General features: G+C 40.1%; 2 protein-coding genes across 4 annotated transcripts; one reads left to right on the top strand and one right to left on the bottom strand.

Annotated features, from left to right (window-relative positions):
• The first annotated feature begins 138 nt into the window (after positions 1–138).
• LOC105695314 (kinectin) lies at positions 139–14,278 on the top strand. Of its 3 annotated transcripts, none has more exons than XM_012416784.2 (16): positions 139–613; positions 1,090–1,258; positions 1,350–1,507; positions 3,349–3,528; positions 3,832–4,243; positions 5,489–6,291; positions 6,361–6,825; positions 6,975–7,147; positions 7,231–7,405; positions 7,745–7,831; positions 8,125–8,373; positions 8,451–8,594; positions 8,660–8,812; positions 8,897–9,061; positions 9,153–9,233; positions 9,637–13,597. In XM_012416784.2, exons 2-16 carry the CDS (start codon positions 1,111–1,113, stop codon positions 10,069–10,071), a joined length of 3,828 nt encoding a protein of 1,275 aa, XP_012272207.1. In that variant the 5' UTR covers positions 139–613; positions 1,090–1,110; the 3' UTR covers positions 10,072–13,597. The 3 variants fall into 3 exon arrangements, with proteins under 3 accessions (XP_012272207.1, XP_012272203.1, XP_012272205.1); XM_012416780.2 differs by lacking the exon at positions 9,637–13,597 and adding an exon at positions 13,607–14,278 and having other exon boundaries at positions 140–613; XM_012416782.2 differs by lacking the exons at positions 7,745–7,831; positions 9,637–13,597 and adding an exon at positions 13,607–14,278 and having other exon boundaries at positions 140–613.
• Positions 14,279–15,840: 1,562 nt separating this feature from the next.
• On the bottom strand, positions 15,841–18,679 carry LOC105695408 (integrator complex subunit 11). Its single transcript, XM_012416946.1, has 5 exons — positions 18,304–18,679; positions 17,893–18,160; positions 17,370–17,792; positions 16,461–17,285; positions 15,841–16,376 (listed from the first exon to the last, which is right to left on the bottom strand). The coding sequence occupies exons 2-5, from the start codon at positions 18,139–18,141 to the stop codon at positions 16,086–16,088; spliced, it is 1,788 nt and encodes a 595-aa protein (XP_012272369.1). The 5' UTR covers positions 18,142–18,160; positions 18,304–18,679; the 3' UTR covers positions 15,841–16,085.
• Between the last annotated feature and the right edge of the window lie 586 nt (positions 18,680–19,265).

Below are 19,265 nucleotides of genomic sequence, written 5' to 3' on the forward strand. Positions count from 1 at the left end.
ACAAAGATGGACTTTGATTGCAGACGCGCGTAAGATAAGGATGAATGTTATCAGAGCTCAGTGCCGGGCGTTTCAGAACGTGGCTAACGTCTCTCTCCGTTCCACTTACTCACGTGCTATTGGTTGCTCTCTCTCTCTCTCTTCCTTACCGACAATGCGATCCAAGATGGCGGAGTGCGAAAAGCGTGGGCGCGCGGCCTCTTGCCACGTCGCCAAGTCGCGGCCAACTTCAGAGACACGTCACTCGCAACTTTCCCGACGTATGCGCACCGCGTCAGTCTGATCGGTATAAACCTAGATTATCAATTATTAACTATGTGTCATTGTTAGCGACTGTTAGTGAAAGAGCCGGATCAAATTCGGCCGGAGGAGCCGCGGACGCGTAGCATACGTGGCATCCTCGGCCGCCAATCAGAAGTCGTTGGATTTTGATAGGCGTGGCTTCGGAACTCGTACACTTGTCTGTACGTGCGGCCGCCATAATTCTTAGGAGATCGTCGCGTGCGAAGTGTTCGCTCGTGTTTTTCCCTGAGGAGCTAAGTACGCGGCTCTGCGGCCGTCCCATTGTACAAAACTCTGACTGACAACGCGGGTCGTCAACCAGGATCGAGGAGTGAGTGCTTTCTTTTTCCGATACTCGATGTAGGCCTTTGCGTTCCGAGTCGTTTTTGCCGGTTCTAGCTAGGGTAGTTCCTTCAGGGTTTGCTTATTATACTCCGGCTTTCTATTTATTGTACTCAATAGCTAGTCGCGATGTGCCCGTCTTGGCCTAAGTCGCTGAGCTAACATATTTGCAAATTTGGTTAAATTAATTTAATATATTTCTGTGAGAACTGGAATGGTTAATTGAACTTGCTGTAGTAAATATGTATAGAAAACCTTTTATTATGACTAACTTGAAATATTGGTTAAGAGTTAAAAGAATATAATGTATAAAAATACCAACTATGCAGTTTAAACCTCCCGTTAGAAGACATGGTAATACATAGCTTTGAAAGACGCCAGAATTACATTTTTAAGGCCGTTTGTAAAGAACTGTAAAAGTGGGAAAGTTTATAGAATAAATAATTTATAATATGTCTTTTACAGGGAGAGTAGCAAAGTACAACTATGGATATCCAAACAGGAGCGGTATATGTAGGAATCGTCCTATTATCAGCAGTAGTCATTGTACTAGTGTCGATGTTTGGAATAAAAGAAAAATCATACGAAGAAGCTATTGCGGAACAACGGAAACTACCTGATGATTTGTTACTTGGTAGGTTTTAACAGGGTTATAATTTAAATTGTAATATTCAGGACTTTGTTTTGTATTGGTGGATTTATTGTGTAATGTATTTCATAATCAGGGAAAAAAGATAAAGGAAAAGAGAAGAAGCATAAAAATAAGTCTGGGAAGAAAGTAAAAGAGAAGAAAGAAGAAAAGGAAGAGAAGGAAGACAAACCTGAACATATCCAGTTTGTTGAAACTCCACAGATTCTGCCTTCAGAACCAATAGTAATACAGGTAAGGCAATTTTTATTGTTTTAAGTTCAAGGAGAAATAATATGAAAGAATAGCACTCTTGAAATAACAGGATTCTCATTTTTGATGCATGGACATATTGATTATTCGGCATAATTTCTTTGGTATAGTTATTAATTATATGAGTTTCTATACACCGAAAGTTTATCTACATGGATTATATTTATGAATGAAATATAGGATGTCAGGCTCGATATCAGATGTCACATAACAGGTCTTATACTTCTGCGTCGTATTCAAATTGTGCCTAAGACGGTCCTCGGTGACCATTATATAGTTCAAAACTTCATAAGTCTCATTATGCAGCAATTATCTAATCATGATTTTGTGTATGAAAGCTTAAATTCTATTATTCAATATCTAAACTTATCATTACAGTTTAAGATTATCTCAGAAGTGTCATTTAGCTACAAAGTTCAGTTTGTCAAATGTAAAGAATGTTAACAAGGGTTTGAATTATCTCAACTATATCTGCATTTAAATAAAGATACTTTAAGTATCTCTAATAACTATTGAATTAGGTTATTAGAGAAATATGTAAATAACAAATGAGGAAGGCAATTTGTCTTCATTCTACATAAATGCATAATTTCAGTTGTTTCACTCTATTTTAGGAACTGTACTAACAGAGTGCTTGCTTTTTGTCACTGGTACAATACAAATTTATTTTTAGTATTTTATTTAGCATTGATATCCTAATGTTAGTTTTTATACATCAATTTATTGTCCTTTTACATTGTAATCACTTTTACCTAAGCCATGCCTTGGTAAGTCATTCTGAAAATTACTTTCTTTGGACATGTTTTATATAACCTTGAAAAATTGAAAATATTTTTCAATTTGACATAATTCTTGCAACACCTTTCAGAACCATAATGTTCATCCAGCCATTCCGCGAGTAGTTCGTACGATGTGCCACATTAACTATATCCATGTATTTATAGCATGACCTGGGATATCTTTCGTTCCTCTTTTTGTCATTCTCGATAGTCTATCTTTTACGCAAGTTACTTCTCCTGAGGTTAATTGAGGTATTTGGCAGTATTACTGTATCTGTGGCAATGTTCGTCTGTATTAATTATAGCTTTTCAGTAACCTGATAAACCGATTTCAAATAAAATGATTGCTTTCCATAAATATCTTCTGCGTCTGTATTGTACTGTTTGCAACAGACACGATTCATTGGAATGTTATCAATGGGTAAAAAGTGGATAAAAATAATCATGTACTTTGGTCTTTCAATGTAACAAATTTAAAGTGTACAGTAAATGGCTTTCTTAATCTGCAGGAGCATGTAAATTTGTAATTGTTCTGGAAGATAAAAGCATATAAAATTGAATATTAATAGATATTCAATGATGCAGTGAATTTATTACTTTCAGGTATTTATGTTCAGCAAGAAGTCAAAGTAAAACGCATACAAAGGTGAAAAGTAAATTCATTCACAATGACAATTAAATTTAAATGGTGTTCCTTTTATTTAGGTCAGAATTAGATGGTATTAAATTTCTGTTTAATTGCATTTATAAGACCATGATGACGTTTCGAGTATAACATCAAATAATATTCTGTGAAACAGATTTTTTTTATCGCATTTCTTTACAGCTATAATATTTGCATTATTCTTGAACACAAACATTTTTACATCATTGGTGCTGTAATGTGGTATCTGGTTGTAAAACAGAAAAATCATTCCATTCTGCTTTCTAAAACAGTTATGCTCGTAATCATAATTCACTTTACATATGAATCCATTTAATATCGTGCAATATCATGTCATACGTAACATTTGGGGAATATTTTTGCTTCTATTGATACTTTAGGACAGTAGCAAAGGTGGTAAGAAGAAGAGCAAGGTCGACAAGGTCAAACCGATCCTCGTAAATAAAGATGAACCAGTGGTAATTGCTCCAGATCTATGTCCTCTGGAACCTTTATCCGATGAAATCAATCACTTTGACAGAATTCAGCCGAAAGACAGCCTCGAACTCCGGATGCGCAGTGTGAGTTTACTGCTCGTTGACAGCTATAGAAGGAGTCGGCAATACTACGTTGTGGGAATGTTCTGGATAACTAATGCTTTATATCACTTCACTAATTGATTGCACACATCATAAATCCTTACATCTTTCCTTTCTCACGTATTAATAATGATTTCTAGAATACGCATAGCACTTAGAAGTAGTTCGCTTCTGACAATTTACTATGTGTAAAACTTCACGTGTGTTTTATCTATTGTTTTATTGATGTCTTCGTATTTAACCAATTTCTACAAACTATAGAATGTGCTTGTGTGCTTTGAATAGAGGGACATTGTACATCAAGTTAGCCAGTCCGAACCTGTCGTGAACAAGTCTCCAAAGGATACTCCTACAAAGTCGAAGAAGAGTGTCAAGGAAGCTGGTAAGAAGAAAGATGATAACAAGGACAACAAGGAGCCTAAGGAAGAGAAGAAAGAGGTGGTTGCTAGTGCTAGTGCTCCTCAACAGCAAATTGCGAAAGAAGTCACCAAAGAGGTGAAGGAGACCAAGGAGATCAAGGAGACCAAGGAGTCCAAGGAAGTCAAAGAACAACCGAAGGATATAAAGGATGCGAAGGAAATCCCAGCGAAAGAAGTGAAGGAACTGCATGAAAAGAAGGAAGTTGCATCCACCGTGCAGTCGACGGTGAAGGAATCGAAGAAGGCAAAGAAGAAGAACGACATCCTGGCTCAGATTGGTGAGAATCAAATTCCATTTCTCTTGGTGCGAAATGAAAACTTTCACTCAACTCATTTTGGAAAGGCTAACCGTTCATCCTTAGAGTGCACTGTTTCGGTAGGAAATAATCTAAAAATAGACGTTTATCTCCGCTTATCTGTCGGCCCGTTAGAACCATCACGTCTCTTGGGGGTTTCGCTTTACATAGAACGAAAAGTTCATCCACTGCGTACGACAATGCGTATTTATTATCCAAAATTCCCATTCATGTTGGACAATTTTTAGTTTCATTTAATCCATGAGATTATTTGCTGCATTCAAAACTTTTATTTTCGTCGGCATTTTGTAGATCATGAAAAAAACATGGGATCTGTTTTCCGCTCGATTGAACTTCGAATGCAGGCCAAGATCTTTGATTCATGTTGCAATTCAATCTTTCAGATCAATCGTTTGTCTAGCTTCATTCTGGTGGGATATATTCAGGACGGTATTGGTACAGTTATATGTTATTTTCTTCTCTATCTGGTAGTTTAAATGTTTCATTAAACATTTATTACCCACGGAAATAATTTAAAACATGATGGAAGTATTTTCTATGCAAAGTTAAACATTGCTCTGATGGTTTTTAATTGATCATGACGTTAACATGCAACTCGCAATCCTTCGATCGTTGAACGTTTTGTAAAAAAAAAAAAAAAAAAGAAGAGAGACAGAATTCAAAATTAGCATAAGCTAATAATTGCATGGAGGGGAAGCGCAAGAGTTCCGTAAGGAATTTGCTCGAGGCAAAATCAGACGGATTCCCCTGAAGAGCTTTGGAATGCGGCTGAGGTGGAGTCAGCTCTCCGCCCCCCTCCGGCCTCCCGTGCACTCAGGTCGATGTCCGAACAGTTACCATCAAGGTTTCATCCATAAGAAGCTGCTGTACACATGAAAGCGTGGCGGCTTGCAAAGTACTCGTATAACCATGTTGTTATGCTTGCACTTTAATGCGTTTATAGCACAGTTAGAGGATCACGGAATTGACTGTCTTATTACTGTTTTCGACTCCCGGAAGTAATTCCTACGGATGTCTACAGCACCGAAAATGATTTCTTACTAATTTCTTACGAATTAACCCGTAAAACACTTTCTACTAGCATAAGTGTGAATGTAAAAATAATTGTTGTCTGATTGTTTTTTTTTTTTTAAAGCGGTTTCCTATTGGAATAATTAATTAATTAGGCAGTAATTTATTTCTTAAATGTTATTTTTTGATTTTTAGGCGGGGACAAAGATGGAGTTAACGTTTCTCTCTTGATGCCCCTGGTACAGAAGGCCGAGCTGAGCCGGTCTGAGATCCAAATTCTGATCGACCAGCTGTTGAATAAACAGCTGGACAATCCTTTGGAGCATTCGGAGTGGACCGAGGGCCGTGCAGATCCCGTGATCAAATTGAAGAAACAATTGGCCGAGAAGGAGAAGGCCCTGGCCGACGAGCACGAGGTTAGCGTTGCCTTTCAGAGCAAATTGAAGGAATTACGGGCTGAGCTCAATGCCGAAAGGTCCAGACTGACGGCGAGCGTGAGACAGTTGGAGGAGGCGCTGAACGCCAAGGCCACCGAGGCCCTGACCTTACATACTCGCATGCAACACATCCTGGAGAGTCATGCCGCCGAGAAGCAAGGTTTTGCCAGGCAGATCGAGCAATTGCAGGCCAAGGTCAACGAAGACGCGGCGATCATTCACAAGATGCAGGAAGACCAGGGCCAGACTCAGGGCCATATGCAGCAGGAGCTCATCGCTCAGCGAAAACAGCTGGAAGTCCAGTTTGCTCAGATGAGGGACAACGAGAACGCCCTGAAGGCCCAGCTTGCTCAGAAGCACGTGGAAGTGCAGGAGCTGCAAAACGTGAACATGAGCGTGACCCAGGAGTTGCAGGCGACCTGTGAGAGCAGCACCGCCGAGATCGAGATGTTGAGGCAGCAGCTGGCTATGATGCAGGAACAGCTGATCCACTCGGAAGGACAGATGCAGCACTTCAAGGAGACCGGCGACAGACTACAGGATATGGCTAGGCAGCTCGAGGTGAACTTTCGTCATTACGTCCTCTGTATACGTGAGATTTTGTTAACTAATTAATTTTTTTGTCCCTAGGAGTCGCACCGCGCGAACGCTGACCTAGATCACAGGGTGAAATCTACTTTACGTCACGAGCAGGATTTGCAAAAACAATTGAATTCTGTGCAGTCTGAGCTGAATTTAGCAAAGGCTGAGGTCAGTGACTTGGCTTCTGCGAAAGTAGAGCTGAGCAAGGTTCAAGCTGAGTCCATGAAATTGAAGTCTGAGCTTTCGGCTACCCAAAACGAAGCTAAATCGGAAGCTGCGGAGTTCACGTCTTTGAAGAACTTAATCAAAGTGAAGGAGGATGAGCTCAAGCAGTGCCAGATGGAGCTCGAACAAGCGAAGGCCGAAGCCCAGAAGTCAGTAGCTGAGACGAGCAAAGTCCTGGCTGAATTCGGAGCACTTAAGGAGGTGCTCAACCAGACGAAGGTGCAACTAACGAAAGCTCACGACGATATCGCGCGATTGCAAGAGGAAAAGGATAAACTCTCTGCACAGGTTAGGAGGCGTGCAGACTATTTGTTAAAGGATTTCTTACGATTAGATTGGAGTTCCTTTTGAAACCGTAAACAAGGAGAATCGAATCGTAACGATTTCGATGTTTTGTCGGAAATAATTGATGTAGCTTTTATACGCGTGAATTACAGTATGGAAACATGTTGGAGCTCCAGAAACAAGTGAAACAGTTGCACGAAGAAAATGAATCTCTGGCTTCTCAGCTGGCGGCGACGACGGCGCGACCGGCCGCGGAAGGTCGTGAAAATGGAATCGATGAGAAAATTCAGAAGAATAATGTGGAGCTGGTGGAACAAGCCAATCTGTAAGTAAAGTACTTTTCAAAGGTTGGCTGTTTGAAGTATTGAATAGGTCGATTTTAAAACGTCAGATTGTATTTCTCTTTAGGCTAGATCAAAAGAATAAGCAGTTGGACGCCTTGAATGTCGAACTGAGGATGAAAGAGTCGGAGCTTAGTAAATTGCATGAGCAAATCGAGGTTCTTCAACGGGACGTCAGGAGTCAAACCTGGATTGCGAAAGGGCTTCAAGATAAGCTGGAAGCACAACAGACTAAGAATAATGTGAGTTTCTTTAAGTGATTAGTCGAGTTTCTGATTATTTCATGTTTCCTTTCATACTTCCCGGTGGAATCTTTCCTGGTATCATTTTTAATACCACAATAGTGACATCGTATGTCTGTGGGCGATTGTGTCATTAAAAATTACGCGTAAATTCGAGAAATCTCTTTCGTAGGTTACATTAATTGCTTCCATCACTTTACCAACTTTTCTCTTCACTGTAAAAGATAATTGCTCATTCATTAAACGATCATTTTACGTCATTTACGTAGCAATTGCAATTAAAATTGCTTTCATGTAGACTTAGGTCGATTTATTTTATCGCTTTATGGCTGATCGCAGGAGTTACGTATTAAGAACTGGAAAGTGATGGAAGCTCTTTCTGCGGCCGAAGCTCGTGCTAAATCCAATACCGGCAAAAACATTGATGTAAGTGTGTGATTTGCCATTTAGTCACTTGCCTTATTCTTTGCCAATTGGTACAGAATTTTTAGACTTAAAATTCTTCGTAAATACTTTTCTGCAACTTTAAAATTTACTATTTGATACGGACATTTAACTACGACATAAATATCATTTTCTGATAATTAAGCACCCGAAGAATAATGGGCATATTTTCTAGATCTTGTAATTCATTATTCTTCTAAAGATATTTTACTTTCCATATATATATTTTTTATGTGTCTTTTTTTTCTGTGTTGAACTTTATTGCCTGTTTTAAGGAGACAACGCAAAAAATTAAAGCAGAGGAACAAGAATCGGCGAAAGCCCTTTTGCAAAGGATATTCCCAGATATAAAGGTAACTGAAACGTCCCACAATAAGTGGGTAACCGCTTTTGAGGAGAGAGTATACGCAGCTCTCAATGAGCTAAGAAAGAAAAACGAACCTGACATAAATTTGGAAATGGAGAAACAAAATAAAAATTTACAAGGAATGGTGTCCCATTATAAACAAATTATTAACGATACGGTATGTTTATAAAGTGCCATTGTTAAATTCATGAAATGTTCTCAGCATCTTATTAAAAATTGTTGATGGTATTTTAGGAAGGGATGCTCAATGAGCTTCAGACTCATATAGAATCAGAAGAGACGAGATGGCAAGGCCAGATTCGACAAAAGGAAAACGAAATTGCAAATCTCAGGGTAGAATTAAGCGATCTTCGAAATAAGTTAGTCGAGAGTGAAAAGGTAAATGAATTAACACTACAGAGATTAAAATCCATATAAATAATACTTCATAACGCGTCATGTAGTTTCAGAAGAAAATAGTTGAATTAGAATCGAGATTAGCAGAGCAGGAGTCGCTCAAAGAAGAAGCTAAAGTTGGATTATTGGCACTCTCGTCTACTCAAAAACCTGGGCAGGTTGCTAATCAAGATCTACATGCTGTAGAACAACTTCAAGAGGTAATTACGAGATAAATGTTAGAAATTTCAGACGTGTCTGAATACGAAAGATTGGTCACTTTATTTATTCTTCTGCGGTTGTAGGAAAGAGCTCGGTTAACGGACGCCTTGCAGACGGAGAGCAATAAAAGAGCCACCTTAGATGCCGAAGTAATCAAACTGCGATCCCTCGTGGAAACGAGCGAGTCATGTTTAGCTCAAGAAAAAAATCTCGTCTCTCAGCTTCGACAAGAAGTGTCGCAACTTAAGGTGTACACCATAGCGATATAAAATTATTGTTTAGAATTAAATTATTTCGCTGAGGATCGGTTAATGCTCAATACTTTATCATCTCTTTTAGAGTGAAGTGTGCGGTGGCAGTAGCAGTTCGGGACAATCGACATTCAATGGGCCTCCCGAATCCGATTCTACTAAATCCGAGGTTGGTACACGCAACGATAGTCTTTTTCTTGCTCCAACAATAGCAAGAGATTTTGCAGCTAGCCTGTAAACATTGAAGGGCCTTATGCGGCGATCATATATGTTCAGCATAAAAGTATACAGTCAACTATTGGCGATCGCAATATCGCGGGTGTGTACAATAACTCAAAGAGCGAGAAAAGAAATCGATAAGTTGAGATATTTTATTCCTCGTGGTACCGTGATAAAATATGTCATGAACGAACTCGTGGAATGGCAATTTAGCGGGAGATCTTTAACACTCCGTGATTACCTTCGACTAATGGCGTCGTTCGCGAACGGAAGGTGCACTTTGCGAATTGCCATTCTCAGTTTCCAAATCTATAACGGTAGTCTTCTAATAATTATGTCTCGATGAAATGCAGCCAACGTTAGCAGCGCAATGTCTGATAGCTGCGTTAGAAAAAACCCTCCTCAAGAATTCAGAACTCGCAAACTGTTCTGTAGCCGAGTTCACCGATTTGATTCAATCACGCCAAGAAACCGACAACAGCTCCCTTACCTCAGAAATCTCTCCCAAAACCTGTCATACGACAGATCACAACACACAGGCTAGTTGGAATCCCTTCAATGGCCAGCAACACAAAAAGCACAAGAAAAAGAGGAAGGTAATCCTACGAGTCTTTGAGAACGCAGGAAATCTTACTACACCTCTGTTGTTCACCTTTGCCTTTGACGCCGGTAAATGGCGACCAACAGTTTGTTTTATTATTTTGGGCTTAGTATCGCCATTTGTATTGCCCCTATATTCGATCATTTATTATTTTCGATTGCGTCGAAAGGTGATTGGAAAACCATGACGATTCTGTGCCTGCGAGGAACACCCATGCTATATTTCACTCAACATAAATTAGCAGTATCCATTGGAACGCATTGGAAATTATATCCTCCGTATTTGTGGCCATCCAAAGTATGGAGAATGCATTTTCCGACTTACTTTCGCGTGATCGTACTTTTCCAAAGCCATGTACAACAGCTTTCCTTACTTTGCTGTAGCTACAACGCTCGCAGATTGTGCCTTAAAGGGCAGTATATATTTTGCGGTAAAATGGATATTTGCATTTAATCATGATTTTGTTAGCAGAGAGTAACTTATTTGCGGTAGTAGCTACCACACAACCGATCAGCATGAATCTCGTTAAATGGTATTCCCGACGAAAGTACTAAGCGTCAGAACAAATACATTTTTTACATAGCTTCACCACCTTAATCGGAGTGAAACGTCAAGATCCAGTCTTAATGTATACTGCAAAGAGATTCTGCCCGTGTGTTGTAAATAGTGAATTATGTCAGAAATGTGACGCACTTCTATCCTTCATCTTTACTCGAAGGGAATCTCACTTATCTAGAATTTCTTTGATTGCCATTTTAACATTAGACGAGAGCTGAAGATGCAGTTACACGTTCAGTTGCAACGGCATATCGATTTCGCGGTTGCTCAACCGCCGGGAAAGAGAACTTTTAATTAGGCAATTGAATCTCTAAGGCACTGACCGTTAATCTTAGGTCCCTTGTCCCAGTGTTTGTTCCATCTGATACATTCTGTTTAGTTCAAACTGGTTTGTACTCGGCATAGGCGATCGTTGCTTGATACAGCAGGGCTAGCATTTAAAGGTACCACGTCGCGCGTATCGGTCGATAAGTAATCGATTCAACCCTATAAGCCAGTAACGTTTTTGTTGTCTTTTTGGTTGTTTCGACAGTCCACTAAGAAACCTACGTCAAAGCGGCGCAGATTCGCAGGTATGCAACATTATAGAATGAGATCCTAAAATCGTTGGCTCCCACGTAGCCTAGACAGGCGGGTTAATGGTAGGCTCTTGGCAAGCAATTTGTTACTCAATTTATTCAACGCTCTCATGTCCTCTCATCTACCGGCCCGTTTTCGTCGCTCGCGTTTACGGCGATCGCGAGTTCATCTCATTCACATTGCGTTGATCATTCTCCATGCGAGTACTAATCTGGGTCTGCTTAGGATATATCAAGCCACTCTCAGTAATTCCCTAGTCATTGTTCATAACAGTAATATACATCTCACAAGTTTAACGTCGCTGGGTACCGCTCATTTCCCCCCCCCCCCCGTAGTATAAAAGTATTCTCTTAGAGACCAGCTTCCTTTATTTCCTTTTTTTACCCCTTATTAAAGTAGAGCCGCGTGGCGCTACATTGGTGTTTCGCAACGCTTCAATTTGTCGCTTTAGATGTTAATTTACATTCCGTACGGCGCATCTCGATCGCTTCTCGTCCTGATTATATTATGATTTAGCCCTGCACGGAACATGTTCTCACGGGCCTTTGATCCCGAGGAATTTGCCGACATCTCGAGAGTGGCTTCCTTGTACTTGCTTTTGGTGTAATTATTATACTGTTCGGCTCGTTTGCGCGGTATGAGGATAGTGTCAACGGTGTACAATTGTAGAGAGAGAAAGAGAGACAGAGAGAGAAGGAGGGAAGGAAAAGAAACGAAACTGTAATATAGGTAAAATAGTTGACTAGGTAGTTAGAAAAAGTAGCCAGCTCGAGAGCAGCCTTGGAGACACCATCGGAAATAAATCGACATGCTTGTTTGCGGACGCAGCCGTTGGATTTCTCGATTCCTTTTGGATCCCTTAATTTTGTATATTATAAAGATAAAGGGTGTGAATATCGCAATTAGTTCGGAGGAGCGGCTTAATAGCGGTGCGAGTGCCGAAGCGCGGAAATGTGACGAGCAATCCTCTGTACATAGTTCCCCAATTGTTGTACATAGTCACAGAATGGAAAGAATTTCGTGGGTACAAACACTGGGGTAAAGGATGCATTTCTTTTTCCTTCACAGCGAGCCAGTAATCCTGTCGATTAATATGATACATGTATATTACATTAATTCATGGAGCTTGTACCGATGCGTCCGGCGATCATCGACTTCTTACTTCACATTTTATTTCAGATCTCGCGGGACTCTTCGTTTTAGTTTAAGAGATTACCATTCGGTTCACAAAGTGAAACTTTTTCACGCGTATATGCGCCAGTTATTTTCTTTTTATGTGCCGGAGAACCGAAAATATGTGTCACGGAATGATCATTGACAGCGAGATCTGCCAATGAAAATATTATGGTTTATAAGTCCTCGTTCTGCGCACATCTTTTCGGATCTCTGATTTTTCGATATTGTTCGCTTGTACAACGTTTTTTGAAACTGCTTCATTAGACCTCTCCTTGACAACACCGGAATGCATTGTTAGACAGTGGTCAGTGTATATAATAATTTGTATTGTTTGGGACGAGCTAGTGTAATGTTGCAGGGCTCCTCCCACGCTCGCAATTTCGCTGTTCCAGGCCCAGGCAGTACGAGTTAATTTTCAACAGTAGACTTATTATGTGTGCTTGCCCATTTTGCTCGCCGCCTGCAATTATTTCTAGTTGTCCTTATTGTCGTAACGGCCAGAGGTTTTGTACTGTACAGCGAGTTGTTGTCTTTTTGTTCGTTAGCACTTGGTGATGGCATTTCTTTTTTTTTTTCTCTTTGTCTACGTTGGCAAGCCGTTTTTATGAATTTTGAGGAGAAGGAGAAGATGATGTAGTTGTCGCGAAGGTGTACCGAACCTGCATGAAAGGACGTACATACCCCCGATTTTTACTGAAGTAATAACGAAGTTGCATAATTCTTAGAAAGAAAAAAAAAATGGCCGAATGTACAACGTGTTTCTTTGTCGTTCTGTACTTCTGTTCTCGATAACGTCGTCGTTTTTGCTGAAACACATTGCATATTCGACCACGTCGTAGTGAATGTACATTAAGTAACGATGCACCGCACCCTTGCGCAAATGTGCATTTTAGCACGAGTGCGCGAGGCCCTTTGTTGTCTTTCATCGGATACGGAATTTAAGCCAGACTGATAAAAATAGATGGAAACATAATATTTGTATAAATTTGTATGCACCTCATAATCGAAATTTCACATGGAAAAACGTAAACTGGTAACATTGTACGTTTACCGTATTAGTACATTTTCACTTGAATACATTATAATTTTCTTTTAACTTAACCAAAGTGCCGAATGTGATGTTACGGAGACAATGTAATTCTAACCGGAATTTATTGTGGCATCGAAGTGACCAATGACCGAGTATGTAAATTTGCATGGGGATTTTTATCAGGGTAGATAAATAAAAATTCATAATGGTTTCGAATGGACTCGAATGGGTTTATATCCGTATCTGCTGAAACGTGTAGGAAACGCACAATTAATTGTTAAGAGGAGCTTTCAATGTCGTATTAATTGAAATGGCACCGGAACCACGGCCAGTCCGACGGCGTAATGGATATTCAATTACCGTTAAACTGTTCTTACAGGGTGGTTCAGGAAAAAAGTAATTTCCAAGAACAAGCTGCGCTAACGGAGAGCCCACTGGAGGGGGAGGAAATCGAGTAACGGTGTTAATGAGCACGAACGATGTACCAATGCCACCGACATAACGTGGTACGGGAGAAAAGTCTGCCGCCGAGAAGACTAATATAATAATTAAACTATGGATAATGTTTATTATATGAAGAATATCATATTTTATTATGTGGATAAAGTATAAACACGTAGGTAGTAAACACAGGATACTGAAAACGGTGTGTGTGCGTGTGTGTGTGTGTATGCGTGACGATTATATTAAATGGATTTGTATGGGGTTTACTTGAACTCGCGGGGTAAGGGGCCGTTAAGCGCCGTAAAACGAGATTTCTAATTGTTCCGTCGAGGACGAGGACGAGGACGAGTGACAGCCGGTGCAGCTTCACAGCACATTCGATCGGCTGTCTAATTTAATTTTCCTACTCGCGGAGCTGTGACGTTATAGATTGTATAGAATTGTAAACACGCGCCGGCTGTATGGATGATGCCGGCGAGGACGAAAGAATGATGGCAATGGATTGACAGCGCGTTTTCTAACGGCGAGAATTCGTTTGTACAGTAGGCGAGGAAATTCTCGAGTCGGGGAGGGAAGAAGAAAGTCACTCGTGCAATAAGGGAACAAGTACGCATCGTCTTGTACACTGGGAGACATCGATGCCCTCCCATCCTGCACAGGCGATGCCGTATCTGCAGGGGAGGCATTCATGTCCGCCATTGTACACTGAGAGACATCGATGCCCTCTCATCCTGCACAGGCGATGCCGTATCTGCAGGGGAGGCATTCATGTCCGCCATTGTACCGGGGAAAAAGAGAAGTTTAGGGTATTTTAGTATATTTAGTGAGAGCCTATGTTTAAGTTCCAAACCAAAATTGTGTTTACTAGGGACGAACGTAGGAAGGAACGGATTGCTGTGCGCGACACCGTGACAGAAGTAGCTACGCACTTTGAACACTTCCTGGGGGGTCAGAGGCTGAACCCTGGGAGGATTTTTTAATCGCATAATCCAGGCGCAAATTTTTAATCCTCAGAGGATCCACCCACTAGGGGAAGTTTACGGGTTCTCGCGAGTATTTCCGCGTGAAGAGGACGACTTCGTGCAGACTAAGGTAGACATTTAAACGATATTACGAGAACGCTGGGCCGTGGGTTTAAGTAAGAGAGCAAGATCGCAAAGACGATTACACTGCGAAACGACACGCTTTTCTAAAAGAAATTACCTAGTTTTATTTAAGAGCATTTACATACATATATCTATATATCTATACATATACATATATATATATATATATATCTCTCTTTTCGTTTTGTTTTCTTATATTCCCCCTAGGGTTTGAGTTTGCGTTGTCTCTCATCGAGCAATTCCTGACCTAACCCGTTGACAGTTACTATTAATCAACGTCATTTTTGCGAATGTCTACTCGATCGTTCTATCGACCGTTTTAAGAGTGAGTTTTTAGGTGATTTCACGCATTGACGGGAGTTTGCCAATCGTTAATAGTCGAGGGGCAATCTAATCGAACTTAAAGCACGTTAGACCGACACACAAGTTCATCCCGTATCGTACTTATTTTACATTAAACGTGTATTTAGTGGATTTAAGGGAATCGTGAATATTTATTGCTTCATCGCGGCTGGAACACTATGATCAATTGATCGCTCACTCGAGATAAGCGAATCGCTTGGTTTCCTTTTTTTTTCCCTTCAGCTTTTACGTGCGACCACGTACGAGCGTGTGCGTTAGTCTTGCTGTTATTTTTACCGGATAATGCATGCACCGAACTTCTGTTTTATCGAGTTACGTACTAATCGAGACGGAGAAACGCCGAGTAATCATATATATATATGTACCTAACTTCTCTTTACGTTATCACGACGGAAGTCACTGTTATGTTATAAAATGATTTATTGTTTATATTTCCGATGAAGTTTTACAAATGAAATACTCCTGATTAAAGTATGGATATATTATGGATAATATTGGCCGGCTCTGAAGCTCCCGAGCGTCGTAACAGTTGTAATATAACGTAAGGATTACACGGAAGTAATAAATATGTGTAAAACGCAAGTTTTTCATCATTTCGTAGATTCCGGAGAATTTAATTCCTAGTTAGGGTTTGCTACCGATGAATGTTTTTGTATGTCGGAATTGGAATCAGAACCTCGCGGGGGGAATGGACGTTAAATGAATGTTACTCTCACATTTATTGCCATTTTATATACATTTATGTATTTTTCATCCACATCGGGATTGTAAAAAAAGAGACACGTGCATATTTTATATACGAGCATTTCATGGTGGACGTTGCCCGCTACGATCAACGAATGCCAGGCTGTATAAAAATGGTATATTTCTTATTGACAGGAAGGAACGAGTATATACAATCCTTGTCCAAGGAATTTGTACAGGTATGCACAGAACTCTTGGCATTCAATTCAACAGAGTCTGCAGGAAACCGAGAATGTAACTACCTAAGTCTTCGTCTTGATTGGTCCACGAGACGTAGACACTTTTTTGGTCGTCTTCGTCCCCTTCCACTTTGACCAGGACAGACTCCACTGAAATGGAACCGTCTGTCAGTTGAACCGTCCAACCTGATAATCTCTCTTTCAATGGCTGCAAGAGCTTTAAAGTCGTGGCATGTGCAGGCCCTGGATCTCTTACTTGTACCGTACACGTGAATCTCACTACATGCTTCGAGATCCCTGCAGCTTTTGCTACCTACATTTAAGAGTTCCAATGTTAACGCCTTACAACTTTGCTATGTAATAATATATTGTAGAATTAGATCGTTCGTATAATTACCTCATCAGAATCTACGAGACACATGCCATCATCATTTAGCATCAGTATACTGTGCAACAGTCTCCTTCTTTTTGGATCTGGAGGCAAGGCAGCGTACCTTTTCGCTTCGGCTTTTAAAAGCGCCAGAGAAGCATCAACCGGAACCTTAGAAGTAGTGGTAATGGTACACGTTTCTCCGTTTGCCGGATTGTAGCAACTCGTGCCGAACTCTTGCTTAATCTTCTCTTTCAAATATTCCATCTTAGCAAATTCACCGTGCACTAGCATGACGTTCTTTGGCTCGCAGGATTCGATAAGCTGCATGATACCCTTCGCGTCGGCATGAGCCGAGAATGACATGTACTCGACCGCCATTTTAACTTCTACTATTTGCCGATTTTCAAATTCTATTCGTTTCATACCGTTTAAGACTTTATGGCCGACAGTGCCTTGTACGCAAAATCCCGGCATTATTACCATGTTGGACTCGTTCGGCGCCCACTTTTTGAAGATTTGTAAAGACAATCCAGCGTGCAACATTCCTGGAGTAGCGAAGACCACCATAGCCCCAGGATTATCGATGTACGCTTTGTCAAATGGCTTTATGTGTTTGAAATCGAACATATTTCTCTGTACGAAGGTTTTCTTAATTTTTTGATTGGTCCAGGTGATGAACATTTTGTAGTAATTATTTGCTTTTTCCGTTAAGCCAAGGGCGAAATATACCGGGACTTTAAGGTTCATCCTTTCCCAATACGTTTCCAGAAGTATACAGAGCTCTTGGGCTCGTCCAAGGGCAAATACTGGGATTAGCACTTTACCTCCCCGATCTATGCACTCGTGAACCTACGTATACAATTTACAAGATGTTAGAGCACTTGTTCGCAGTATAAAGCGAAAATTGAAAGGAAAATAATTCGGAGCATCTACCTTCTTCAGAAAATCTCTCTCTCTACATCTTTTTGAGTCTCTGATCGTAGTGGCATATGTGGATTCAGAAATCAAAAGATCAGGCTTACATTTGTCTATCCATGCAGCACCCAAATGACGGTCCGGAGTCATATTATAATCACCAGTATATACAATGGATTGTGACCCCACTCGAACCCAAAACATGGCAGCACCTAATACATGTCCTGCATAGTAAGCTTTGATTTCTAGCTCCGAATCGACCATAACCGATTGATGAAGAGTAACTGCGATAACTTTTTTCATACAATCTTTGATCATTTGTGATGTGAAAAAATTGCTTTCACCCTTGCGTTCCACTGCCACCTTTCTCATATCCTCTAAAAGTATAGGTGCGATAGCTTTTGTAGGATGGGTCATGTATATCGGACCCGTATAACCCACCTGATGAATGAGATATTTCAATAAAATTATGTAAATTAAGTAGTACCAAACAAATATATACTATCAGTCATGAATATATCCAAATTCACAGGTTGCTTACCATTTCGGTAAAGTATGGAAGCGCTCCGCAATGGTCTAAATGAAAGTGCGATATAATGACACAGTCAATATAATTCGTGGTTGGTCCTTCTGGGACTACGTAAGAAAAATCTGGGAACCGTCGCTCGTCGTTAAACCCCATGTGCATTCCACAATCGAGCATTATATTTTTTCCTCCCATTGTTACCAGGATACAACTACGCCCAACATCCTGGCCAGCTCCCAATGGAGTTACTTTTATATCAGGCATTGTGTATTAGGTCGATAAACTATTTTGGACAAGTAAAACGTAGTTTATTAATACAGACATAACCCTTGGTCGTGGAGAAACGAAGGAAGCAACAATCGTACTCACTAGTACATAAATTGTAATTAACATTTACAATTTATAATAAAAACCGGTAAACCGTACCTTTCGTTACGATTAAGATGACTAGATGCTATGTAAAATGCTTCAGATATTTAAATTATTAACAAGCGCTGCCATTTGTGCTCCGTTTCCACACGTACGAAAACTTGACTAGTCTCTAGAATGAATATAGGCAAATTACACGGTAAATGTACTGTACGATAACCTTCAAGCCGACTGGTAATCATTTAACCTGCAAATTGTTTGCAATTCGCACGGTACAAAATATGGTTAGCAGGTCGTTTCAGACTGTCAGTTGGAAAATCGACCTAACTTTAGCGGGAAAAGGAGCTTACAATTTAATGCTCTATCGGTAAAGGAAATTCAACTAAAATCGCAGAAATAACGATACAACAAATACAGCAACTAAAATAATACGTGTACGTATGATTTTCCTATCAATAGAATACTTAAAAATGAAATTTCCAATAGATTCAAACCACTTTACCGACGCGTTCATGATAGTACGTTTCCAGTCTACTGCAAGATGGCGCGAATATCCCTACCGCGAAATTTTCAAAATGGTGAATAGCACGAGTTTAACAAATCGACGACATCATGTAAACTCGATATTTATACATTAAATATTCCGAATTTCTGAATCGAAGAATGAATCGGAAATTGTACATTTTGTTCCACATAAAACAGAACAATTGAATCGCTAAGAAACTTGCTAACTTTTAATAAAACAAGTTTTAGTAAATTCTTTAAGAAATTCTGTAAATAAACATTTAACAAAAACTACGTTAAGGGGGTCAGGATACTCCAGTATAATATTTAAATCATTTTCATTAATTGTTTTTCTTTATAAATATTCATTTTCTTTAGGAAATCCATTCTGTCCCTTGGGCGACTCTAATCAGAGATGGGTTGGGAGATTGCTCACGGGCAGGATCGTGCGATCGCATCCTGTGCTGCCCTCTGGTTTCGTACGTTAGCTTTCACCGTTTTTTGCCCCCAAGGGC

Source organism: Orussus abietinus, unplaced genomic scaffold, assembly GCF_000612105.2.
Source record: "Orussus abietinus isolate OABI.00-Male unplaced genomic scaffold, Oabi_2.0 scaffold222, whole genome shotgun sequence".
NCBI lineage: Eukaryota > Metazoa > Arthropoda > Insecta > Hymenoptera > Orussidae > Orussus > Orussus abietinus.